This window comes from Anguilla rostrata, chromosome 5 (assembly GCF_018555375.3).
Source record: "Anguilla rostrata isolate EN2019 chromosome 5, ASM1855537v3, whole genome shotgun sequence".
NCBI classification, from domain to species: Eukaryota; Metazoa; Chordata; class Actinopteri; order Anguilliformes; family Anguillidae; genus Anguilla; species Anguilla rostrata.
Window position 1 is genome coordinate 23,165,249 of NC_057937.1, and position 12,314 is coordinate 23,177,562.

At 39.3% G+C, this 12,314-nt stretch overlaps 1 protein-coding gene across 3 annotated transcripts in view; it reads left to right on the forward strand.

Moving 5' to 3' along the window:
• The window catches only part of blm (BLM RecQ like helicase), a 144,355-nt gene that overhangs the window by 23,215 nt on the left and 108,826 nt on the right, over positions 1 to 12,314 (forward strand). For all 3 annotated transcript variants that reach the window (XM_064335637.1, XM_064335638.1, XM_064335639.1), the window contains one exon: positions 2,237 to 2,413. In XM_064335637.1, coding sequence (XP_064191707.1) covers positions 2,237 to 2,413 — 177 coding nt within the window. The remainder of the gene's footprint in view (positions 1 to 2,236; positions 2,414 to 12,314) is intronic.

Below are 12,314 nucleotides of genomic sequence, written 5' to 3' on the forward strand. Positions count from 1 at the left end.
GTTTTGGCAATGCTCCAACACTCACGTCATCACTGTTGCATGCTTCACAAAAACTATTACACTACTAACTAACGCTTACATTGCAGTGTGAAATATCCACATTATATAATACCACTAACCTATTGAAAGACACTCAATTTTACAAATAACGTATATAACCGAAGTATTTTGAGCAGTAATACTTACATAGCAATGATGAAATCTTTTTTTCGTTTTCAGTAGATGGAGACAGAGACAGGAAATCAATGATATAGTCTGTCCGCTCCTGTCTTACACAAGAAAACTATGTCAGCTAGGTCTATCAGCAAACATATGGCTTAGCTATACTCAGAAGTCCTCAATAATAATAGTATTTTCCAAGAAATTTCGAAAAATCATTGACAAGGTTTCGTTAGCAGCGTCTTTGTTTTACTGCTACTACGTGAATGCGTAATTGAATGCGATGATAAGAAAATTTCCGGTTACGCTGACCTATAAAACGCTATTCCAAAAGCAAAATTAGACATGTTATACATCGTTAGAAAGCTTATACTCTCACCTACTGAGTAAATGAATTGTCAATCAAGCCAGACTGTACTAAAAGGGCGACAACGCCGTAAACAACAGGTGTGGTATTACGCACAGCTATTTTGGAAGGTACCCAGGCATCACACATGCGCGTATATTTCCAAAACGGATTGCCCAAGACAATAATATGACCACTCAGTCTCAAAAGGGACATCTCTATGCGTAAAACCAATGGTAAGGTTATATATTTATTCAATATTTAGTCCCAGATATTGGCTTTAGAATGACATGGTATCATTTTAAAAAACTTTTTCTGGTTTATTTCATTATTCAGTGAGCAGCGTTTTCACTGCTGTATAGGCATATCTTAGGGCTGTTGTTGGGTTTATCTTATTGCTATGACGGAATACGATTTTTTAGTGGTGAAAGAATATTTTTATCAATGCCAAGATAGACAATGGTGGCACTGCGAAACTCTGTATTCGGCATAGTTGTCGTGTATCGTCCACTAATTAAACTAAAACAGTGCGTTTCTGTTTTTAAATCATACTTTGGTTGCAATAGCACCGAATGTCTGAGTTTAGTAATCTCGGCACGCCGGCATGCCGACCACTAGGGGCTTTGCGCTAAGAGGTTAAGTATTTAGAGAATGCACACTTAAATATTCATTGTGGTCCAATACATTGTTGTTTAACTATAACTAAATCGATAGGTTAACTTTAGCTCTGGTAAGTTACATTTGTCTGAGTGAAAAGCACTGTCATATACCGAATGTAACTAGTTTGCGAGCTGTAATGATTTCAATACAGTATATTGATGTGCTTCAGTCCAGGTCATTATGTCAAGTGAATGTGCTACTACCATTCCATTAATGGAAAACCATTCGGAGGAACCTTAATCACTGCAAAATTATACTGATACAGGTTCTAATTCACTGCAACGTGTAATGGGATAAGGGCTTTAAGTCTCTTGTCCACCGCATGGTATCGGCTCGGCTCGACTCAACTCGACTACTTGACTTTTTTGGTTTTCCATTGGGCAAAAGTTGAGGATAGTACCTGGTACTTTTTTGGTGTCACCTCCGTCGAGGTTCCAAGCGAGCTGAGGCGATACCAAAAGATGACGTGAAAACACTGCAGACCACTGATTGGTCAGAACATCGTGTTTAATGCGGCGTCGCTAATTATGACCAGCTACATTGACGGGGCTACTATCTGCAGTGGAAAACGAACTACCTGGTACCAAAAGCGAGTAGAGTAGAGCCAGTACCATGCGGTGGAAAAGCGGCTTTAGACTGTTTTTCAGCAGCAAGATGTGCTAATAAAATCTAATTTTATTCCTTTTGTGCATTTCCAAAGAATTTCTCTCTGCACTTTTTATACCCTGGCCGTGCTAGAATCAACCGTACATTTGACTGTAGTCCATTGTCTGAAATGTAGCATTTCCCTTTACAAAATTATATCATTTGTAAAGCATTGTCGGACAGCCTGATTGTATGTGGTTTGATGTCATTTGATTTAACTATCCTAACAAACACATTCTTCCAGGCAACATACCTGGTATTAAAAGGCTGTTAAAATGCTTAGTACTAATTATAAATTTGACAAGATTTTGTGCAAAGTCCAAAGATCTGTTCTGCACTGTATCACTGTTTTAGGTGCTTAGGCATTTATGCCCCTTAGGTGTCAGTCGCAACGATTTCTGTCTTTAAACTGCAATCCCTTTTTAGAGCCTCCTTCCAAAAACCCCGCCCATGATCATTTCCGGGGCTTTGGCTTCCCCCACTCTTCGGAAATGATGAAGATCTTCCACAAGCGCTTTGGCCTGCACCAGTTCCGCTTCAACCAGTTGGAGGCCATAAATGCCACTCTGCTGGGGGAGGACACTTTCATCCTAATGCCCACGGGTGAGTGCACTGCATGAGCTGATTCGGTCTTGATCGCACAGAAGAGTCATTCAGGGAACAGTGGCGAATGTTCGTGGTGAACATGTTTTCTTTGAACAGTTCAATTTGAACGGCATTTTACGAACATTCCAAATTGTTTGCATTAAACATAAACAGACATGGCGATGAGAGTGTTTGTGCTCACTGCCGCTTCTGTGATCATCGATGATAAGAAAACAATAGCTAGCTAGCAAACAATAATAACATTGGCTAGCGTTAGCAATATGGTTGGGTATCGTTTGGATTTTTCTGATACTGGTGCCAAAACCGATACTTCAAAACGGTACCGATTCCTAAACGGTGCCTGAACCGATACCTTCTTTAAAATTAAGAGCAAACAACAACTATAACCACTTCGCGTACATGCCAAATCTGGCCAATGCTTGCCCATTTAGGGGGTACTCTATTTAAAGCTTTATAACTCCAGATGAACACCACAGAGACTTGAAAAATGGGTTAAATGAAGCAAGACATTTGTACCATTTACAATACTAGCTTAGATTACTTTATATTCATAATTTTGGAAGAAATAAAGTACGACAAATGCAATTGTCTTGGCAAAAAAATGAAAAATTTGCTATTTTTTAGTTTAAAATGAAATATTGAGAGATTGCATATCTACAGCAGGTTAAACTATACATGTCCTAGATCAAAACTCCTTAACCACAAATTCATAAAAAAGGGTGAATATGTAGAACTACTAAAGATCTATGAAGCAAAAACTAAGCACTCCAAAAACTAAGCACTTTAACTCCACTATCTTAATTGGTGCTGCTGGGCTTGGCACCCTCCACTCTGACCTATTTGTCACCACTCTTCCTGCCCAGGAACCTCCCAGTATCATCGCCTCCACCCACAGAAATCCTCCTCCTAGTATAAGCCCACCTCACCCTGGCCGCTCCACAAACTCCATGCCCCGGCCATCTGCCTGGCAGCAGATAGGCAGGCGCTTAGGAAGACCTAATCACTGCCTCCCCCAGCCACCACCACTTCACCTCTCAAACCGTTTCACTGCACTAGCTCAGGATGAAGTCCTGTCAACCTAGCCTCCTTCCCATCCTATCCCTCCCACCCCAAAGTACTCAACCACCTCCACCCTGGTTATCGGCAGTTCCATGGTCCGTGATGTCCACCTGCCCCCACTATCCGGCCTCTCCAAAGTTCACTGCTTTCCTGGTGCACGGGTGCAGGATATCCAACTCCGACTCCCCAACATCTTAATCAATTACAGGAACTTAAAGAACATTATCATCCATGTGGGCACTAATGACATCAGAGCAAGGCAGTCAGATGTTTTGAAGGCAGACTATCAAGCACTCATCACTCATCACTTCACAGACACTGGGAAAAAGGTCATCATCTCAGGCCCCCTCCCCACTCACCAGAGAGGGATCGAGCAGTGGTCCCGACTGTTTTATCGTCATCGACAATCAGGGTCCCCTATGTTAACAACTTCAACCTGTTTTGGGCAAGGCCTATTCTTCTAAAGAGAGATGGTTTTCACCCAAACAGAAGGGGGGCCCTGATGCTTTCTGAGAACATCAACTCCCATCTCCATGCATACGGTAGGAAATGCATTTCTCAGAACACGATATCCTGTACAAGAACTGAACATAGGCACCACCATTTCCTACCATAGGCCTGTGATGGCCCTCTCAAACCCACCATAGCTCACTTAAACAACCTGATTTTTATTTGACATTTGCCTCGAATTGCAAACCTGTCTGCCAGGCCTATGACATACCCACTGAAACTTGCCTTATTGGGGGTCAAGCAGCGAAGCTGCGTAGGTACCCATTGTGTTTCTACCTTTTTATGCCCCTGGCCTCCTCTTTTTCTTCTGGCTAGGGTGTCTATGGCAGCCCCTAGAACCGTATGGTAAAAAGTTTTGAAATTTGGCACACTGATTGGGAACAGTCCCATGATTCTTTTCACCGAGGTTCACGTCTCCATCTTGAGTGCTGTAGCGCCACCAACGGGTCAAAGTTTGAGGTACGTTTATGCATGTAAGTTTTGAGACGTACACCCAATTTTTAAAAATGAGGTACCGTTGGATTTCTTGGATCAAGTCGAGTTCAACGCACCAATTGACATCAATTTCCGCCATATTGGATTTTCCGCCATTTTGGATTTTCTGAAAAAAAATTTCACGGGCCACAAATTTTGTCCAATCGTCACCAAATTTGGCACAGATGATGTTCAGACCCAGCCTCACAAAAGTTACCAGATGGATTTTTGATTTTTCAAAGCGTTCATCCGTCACAGTCAATCGAAATCGGCGGCAAAGTCGCCAAACAGGAAGTGAGCTCATATTTCAGCAATGCTTTGATGTATCAACACCGAACATGGTACATACACTCAGTACCCCTTCCTGAGGATGTGCAAAAAAATGTGGGTCATTTGACCACTGGGGGGTGCAGCAATAAGTAAAAACAAAGACAAGAAACAAAAGTGTTTGTTGATTACAGTCAATCAAAAATGGCGGCGAAGCCACCAAACAGGAAGTGAGGTCATAACTCAGCAATGCTTTGATGTATCAAAACCAAACTTGGTACATGGACTCGAGAAGCACAAAAACATTTTCTGTCATTTGACCACTGGGGGCACTGCAATAAGCAAAAATGCATTTTGGCTAATAACTGGCTAATAACTGGTTTGCTTAAAAAATAAATTAAAAAAAATTCTTGTGTCTGGTGAATACCGTGAGAGGTCCCAAGGCCGAGACATGGCAACTTTTCATGTCAACCTAATTGATCCAGCCGCCATATTGGATTTAGTCGAGGTTTAAAAAATTTTCTCAGGCCACAAAGTTTGCCCAATCTTCACCAAACTTGGCACAAATCATCTTCGGACCAACCCTCAAAAAAGTTCTCTGATGCATTTTTGATTTTCAAAAACGTTCATCCATTACAGCCAAATCAAAGACAAATGACCCAAACAGGACGTGAGCTCATATCTCAGTTACACCCAATCTTTGGTCAATTGGCATAAAACTTGCTATCAGTGCTTACAGCCACGCTTTTGACATGATCCGATCAAGTTGCCATGGCGACTCGGCCCTGCTGGACTGCTTGGCCCCCTCATCACTGCTTGCAGCTATATTTAAATGTCAGATCCTTAGCTGAGAAGACATTTATTATTAATGATGACCTCAGGGTGCATAAGTGAACATATCAGTGAATATCAGTGAACATAAACCTGATTTTTTGTTTTTAACTGAAACTTGATTAGATAGTAATGGCTCCACTGTCCTATTAGAATTAGCACCCTCAAATTTCAATTTCTTTAGGCTGCCTTTTAAACATCTGGCCAGGGACAGCAGATGAAAACTAGCCTTTCAGGCTAACTGGCTCATTTACAGTTTGACTGTTGATTGGTGTGCATTGTCCCTGAAAAATAAACCAATAAAATAAAAAAAATAAAAAATGTTTTTAGAACTGGCAGGAGAGGAGGTGGTGTAGCAAGTTTATTCTCTGATGTGTTCCAATGCAAGAAAGTCTCATTTGGGGACTTCTCATGTTTTGAATACCTTGCAATCACAATGAAATGTGCTACCCTAGTGCTGTTTCTCACTATATATCGTCCTCCTAAAAAGTCCAGCGGTCCATAGATGATTTTGCTGAGTTACTGTCAAAAATTTCGATTTTGACTGTAGAGTAATATCAGGAGACTTCAATATTCACGTTGATAACCACACTGATGCTCATGCCAGAGAACTGATCAGTCTGTTAGTTTGGACTATCTCAGCATGTATCGACCCACCCATGAAGGAGGGCATACACTAGATTTACTCAACACAAAAGGCCTCAGTGTTACTGCAGTCTCAGCTCTTGATGTTGCCATTTCAGATCATTCATGTGTATTTTTTTTAATGTGTCTGTAAGCCCAGAATTTCAAATACAGGTAAAAACAGTTAAAAAACATTACGTTGATGAAAGCTCAAATAAAAGTTTTATGAACATGATGACTAGGTCTAATGTGCCCATCACACATTCAGTCATTGATCTTGTGGAACATTTTAATTGTAGAACTAACAAATGTATTGAAGAGATTGCCTCTCAAGGTCAGAGTTATCTCTGGAAAGCAAAAAGCTCCTTGGAGAAACAGTATAGCTGTACAGCAGAAAAAAAGAAAATACCGGCAGGTAGAACTAAAGTGGAGAGACAAAACTTGATGTTCACTTTGATATTTACAAGGATAGACTTCAAAAATAAGATTTAGATTTGAAAAATGCTCGACAGTCCTTTTTCTCCAAGATCATTAGTGAATATGCAAACAATACACACATACCTTTTTTTTATATACCCCCCCTTAACTAATAGCCCCTGAGTTGCTTTCCACCTCAAAATGTGAGAAATGTGCTGCTTTTCAGCAATAAAATTATCAGCATTAGACAAACTATTAGCACACTTATGTCAAGCAAGAAGGTAATGCCTCCATCTGCCACATGCAACGACAGTACAGGAGCTATGGCACATTTTATCGTTATTGACATTATATCATTTAAAGAAGCTGTACTGAAGCTCAAATCTTCTACCTGCTGCCTTGACCCTCTCCCAGCTGTATTTTTTAAGGCTACTATTAACTGCTTAGCAGAGGAGGTATCGGAAATTGTTAATATCTCTCTTCAGTCCGGTGTTTTCTCAAGTGCGCTAAAAACAGCTGTGGTTAAGCCTTTGTTAAATCTGATGCTTCCGATGTTAAATATTATAGACCTATTTCCAATTTCCCATTTCTTATCAAGGTTCTGGAAAAAATTGTGTATAATCAATTGTATGACTACTTAATCAAAGTAGCCATTTGGAACTATTTCCAGTCAAGATTTAGACCGCACAACAGCACTGCAAGAGACTGCTCTTGTCAAAGTCATAAATGATCTTTGGATGAACTCAAATAAGCTTTCTATTCTTGTACATTTCGATCTCAGTGAGGCATTTGACACTGTTGATCACTTTATATTGTTGAATAGATTGGAGAAGTGGGTAGGATTATCTGGCCTGATTCTCAACAGGTTTAAGACATATTTACAGGACAGGAATTACTTTATCTCAAGTATTAACTGTTTCTGAAAAGGTCAACATTTCATGTTGGGTTCCACAGGGTTCAATCCTCAGCCCTCTTTTATTCAATCTCTATATGCTTGCACTCGGGCATGTGATATAAAAAAATTATGTACAGTACCATAACTATGCGGACGACACCCAGCTCTATATATCTCTCTCCCCTGATGACCTTAGTCCAGTGGACTCACTTGTTCAATGCATTGAAGACGTAAATGATTTGGATGTCCCAAAATTTGCTTTGTGGGGCGGATATAGTTCAGTGTATAGTGTACTACAATTTTGTTTCTCAGATGGGACACACTACAAAACATGGCTGATACCAAAAGTAGTGCACTATATAGGGAATAGGGAGTGATTTGGGATGCAGCCAGTATATCACATTACACAAGATCACTGCACTGGCTTCCTGTCGCCTCAAGAATAGATTTTAAGATTTTACTTCTTGCTTATAAAGCACTGAATAGCCTGGCTCCACAGTATATTTCTGACCTACTTGTGGGTTATGAACCAACCAGGTCCCTGAGGTCATCTGGGACATGCCTCTTAGTAGTTCCTAGGGTAAAATCTAGATCTGGTGAAACTGCTTTCTGTTATTATGCGCCCAGATGCTGGAACAGCCTCCTGGAATATTTAAGATTGGCTTCAACCCTTCCCATGTTTAAGAGTGGGCTCAACCTTCCTCTTTTCTGTAGCCTTTGACTAATGCTTTTTCATATATATTTGATACATTTTAAACTTTTTTTATTTAAATTTATAAATTTGTATATGCAAGTGTATGTTTTCTTTCATATGTATATTTTATACATCTTTTGCCACTTAACTTTATACATGTATACATGCAAGTGTGAATTTTTCTATATAAAGAACATTTGATGAAATGAGCTATATAAATAAACTTGAACTTGAATTCTTGGTGTGCGCTTTCGGTCTCGGCCTCAAACTGTGGAGAGAAACACACCTTTAAGGGCTAAACCTTTAATGCAACCCATGTGCGTACTCTCTCCACCAGCTGGTGTGACCAAGACAAATCCGCTTCTCCGGCGGACCAAATGTTACATAGATTTTCAGATTTTTTACATTTATGGAAAGCATTTATTTGGCCTTACCTTTTCAAAGTGCCCTCCATGCCTGCATGGAGGTTCAGCACGACTTATTATTAAAGGCAATTTATTGACCAAAAGCCTAAGCTCATTTACTGACTGATTAGAGTATTGACAGGAACCAACAACAGTGGGGCTTTGGCTCAGGGGACATCCAGTGTTGCTGGACTTGACTACTTGTGTGTGTTGAATACTGTGCAGTTTATTTGCCATGTCCCAAGCAAGGTGAAGTCTCTACTAAAAAAAAAAAAGCACCTGCGGTCCCAGAAGAGGTTAAAATTCTCAATAAAATCCACATTGTTAGTGTTATAGACAGAGGAGAGCCAGGCTCATTTTAGATTCAAGAGCCTATTGGAGTCTTTTAGGACACTGAACTGATTGAGACAGTCTGATTTTAGCCAATGCTTAAGGTTGCAGTCAAAACTAAAAAAATAAATAAATAAAAATAAAAACTTGAAATCCAGTATCATTCACAACCAAATTTTACCAATAAATGCACACATTTCTAGTTTTACTTTATTTATTTATCTATTTATTATTATTTTGTGTGTGTGTGTGTAGGTGGCCTGGGTTCATGTGCGTCTAATAATCAAAATGATAAAATCATTAGACCGTGGAATCATTTATCTTCCACAGTCAAAAAAGGAACCTGTTTTGTAATGTCCTTTTCTTTTTGTCTGTTATGACCATAGTTCTGGGTTTTCTGAAATTTTGTCTGTATCAATGGTTGAGTAAGGAGTGAAACTTTTGCCTTTTTACTATAGTGCATTTCAGATATTAATTGTGTTCTTTGGGCTGATGCATCCTTAAGTGTTGCATCAAATGTCTTGGTCCAAACATGTTTGCCATAGTTCCTCCTCAAAGAACATTCTTTTTACATTGCAATCCTAATATGATCTTCAGACATTTTGTAATATTTCCAAACAGCAGAAGTTGCAGTTAGTAAAAATGTTTTTAGGAAGACAACAGGAACGATCCTGCTTAATTAGTAGCAATCTTAGATCTGCTTTGAGAGACTGTTTAAACCCTAAAATTCTATGTCCAGAAATTTGGCCCCGATTTTTATTTACAAAACAATGTGGTCTACAACATGAAACAGTTTACATCATGAAGCAATCAACAATGAGATTAACCTATTGCGTACAGTGCACATAGCTACTGTAGATACGCTGACAGAGTAACAACCTGCTCCTGCATTGTTGGCGCTGCAGTTCAGGCCACAATTTTACATACACCTGGACTAAAGACATTCAAACTCCTTTTTTCACAACTCTAGACATTTCATGTTACCATACATTTCCTGTGTTAAGTCAATTAGGGTATATACTTTATTTCCATAAGAGGTCATTTCAAAATAATAACTAAGACAGATTTGTTTCAGTTTTTATATACTATATCAGATTTTCAGTGGGTGAAAAGTTTACATACACTTTGTTAGTATTTGGTGGCATTGCCTTTTAATTGCTTAACTTGAATCAAATCCTGGGGTAGCCTTCCACAAGCTTCTCACAATACTTTGCTGGAATTTTTGCCCATTCCTCCTGACAGAACTGGTGTAACTCAGTCAGGCGGATACGCTTTTTCAGTTCAGTCCACAAATTTTCTATGGGATTCAGGTCAGGGCTTTGTGATGGCCACTCCAATACTTTCACTTTGTTGTCTCTAAGCCATTTTGCTAGAGACTTTGGAAATATGCTTAGGATCATTGTCTGGAAGACCCAATTGCGACCAAGTTTTAACTTTAGGCTGATGTCTTGGTGTTGCTTCAGTATTTCTAGATAATCCCCCTTCTTCATGATGCCATCTATTTTCTGAGGTGCACCAGTCCCTTTTCCTGCAAAACACCCCCACAACATGATGCTGCCATCGCCATGCTTCACAGTTGGGATGATGTTCTTCGGATTAAAAGCCCCTCACCCTTTTTCCTCCATACATAGCGCTGATCATTATGGTCAAACAGTTAAATTTTTGTTTCATCTGACCAGAGAAGACTCCTCCAAAAAGCTAGGTCTTCATCCTAGTGATCATCTGCAAACTTCATTCTGGCTTTTTTATGCCGGTCTTGGAGTAGGGGGTTCTACTGTGTGCTCCCAAGATTTTTATATTTGCATACAATTGTTTGTACAGATGCTTGTGGTACCTTCAGTTGTTTGGAAATTGCTCCTAAGGAGGATCCGGACTTGTGGAGGTCCACAATTTCTGAGGTCTTGGCTGAGTTGCTTGGATTTTCCCATGGTATCAAGGGCAAAAAGGCAGTGGCTCTAAAGGTAGCCCCTTAAATACATCCACAGGTGCCAATTAAGTACCAGTGAACTCCTAATTAAGACAATGAGCCAATCAGAAGCTTCTAAAAAGCCTTTACATACATTTTTTAAATCTTCCTGACTGTTTAATGAGGCAGTCAAATTGGTGTATGTAAACTTTTGAGCCACTAATTCTGATTTAGTGAATTAAAGCTGAAATTAATCTGTCTCTAATCTATTGTTTTAACCCTTTGATGCACAACATGGGTCAAAAGTGACCCAGCTGAGTTTTTATTTTCTATATCTTTGCAAAAAAAAAATTTCATCATTCAGTATTCCAGGTATTCCTCAATTAACTTGTTTTTGATCATCACAAATCCTTATTTTAATTTTTCCTTTCTTTTTGAATAAAAACCATTTTTGTATCACTAACCTTCTAATGCACAACATGGGTCAAAAATGACCCGTATTAATTTCCTATGTTATTTCATGCATGACTGAGTGTTTCTTTGCTATATCTTTGAAATAAATGTATTTCATCATTTAATATTCCAAGTATTCATTAAATATCTTGTTTTTGATTACCACAAATCATTATTTTTATTTTTCCTTTCTTACTTTATGAACAAACATTGTTTTTGTATTTCTACATCAAATGTACACACATGGGTCAAAAATGACCCACATGTATTCACTATGGAATTTGATATAAACTTTTGATATTTGTAAATGTTTGCAATTAGGAACATATTTACTGCGGATAACTATTTAAAGAAAATATTTGATATCTTATGAAAGATAACTGTGCATAATATTTAAACATTAGGTTAAGGTTACCTTGGCCTTGACATCCATTACTAGTGAGAAAGATAAATATGTCCAATACTATTAGCTAGCTAGCTGTTGACATATTCTATTCCAGCTAGCTAATGTTAGCTAGGTCAACAAAATAAAACTTGAAATATAACAGTATATTGATGTGCATTTGAAAACATTCTTGTGCTTTTGATTTTCTTTATCCAGAGTGTTAGTATGGCTGGTCCCAGTCATTCCAGATTTACTGCTAAAATGGTCATAGAGACGCTGCATGAAGAACAGGATGAGGAAGATGAGGAGGCAATTCTTGGTCCTGATTCTGAGTCTGATCTCTGATGATGACCTAGACTTTGTGCCACAGGGTCAAGCTGGAGTTATGGGTGTGTCTTGGAATCCAGCTCTCCTAAATGAAGAAGACTCCTTTGATGACATAGAAGACTCGTCTGATGAGTCCTCTGAAGAGGAAACTCAGACCCAGTCTAATAGATTGAGTAAAAAGGGGTCTTACTGGAATGAGCATCCCCCCACTCAGGGCAGAACAAGAAGCCATAACATCCTGAGGAGCTGCCCAGGACCTGCACCCGGTTCAACAGCTGTTTCACCGAAAGATGCCTGGGATATGTCCATCAGTGACATAGCT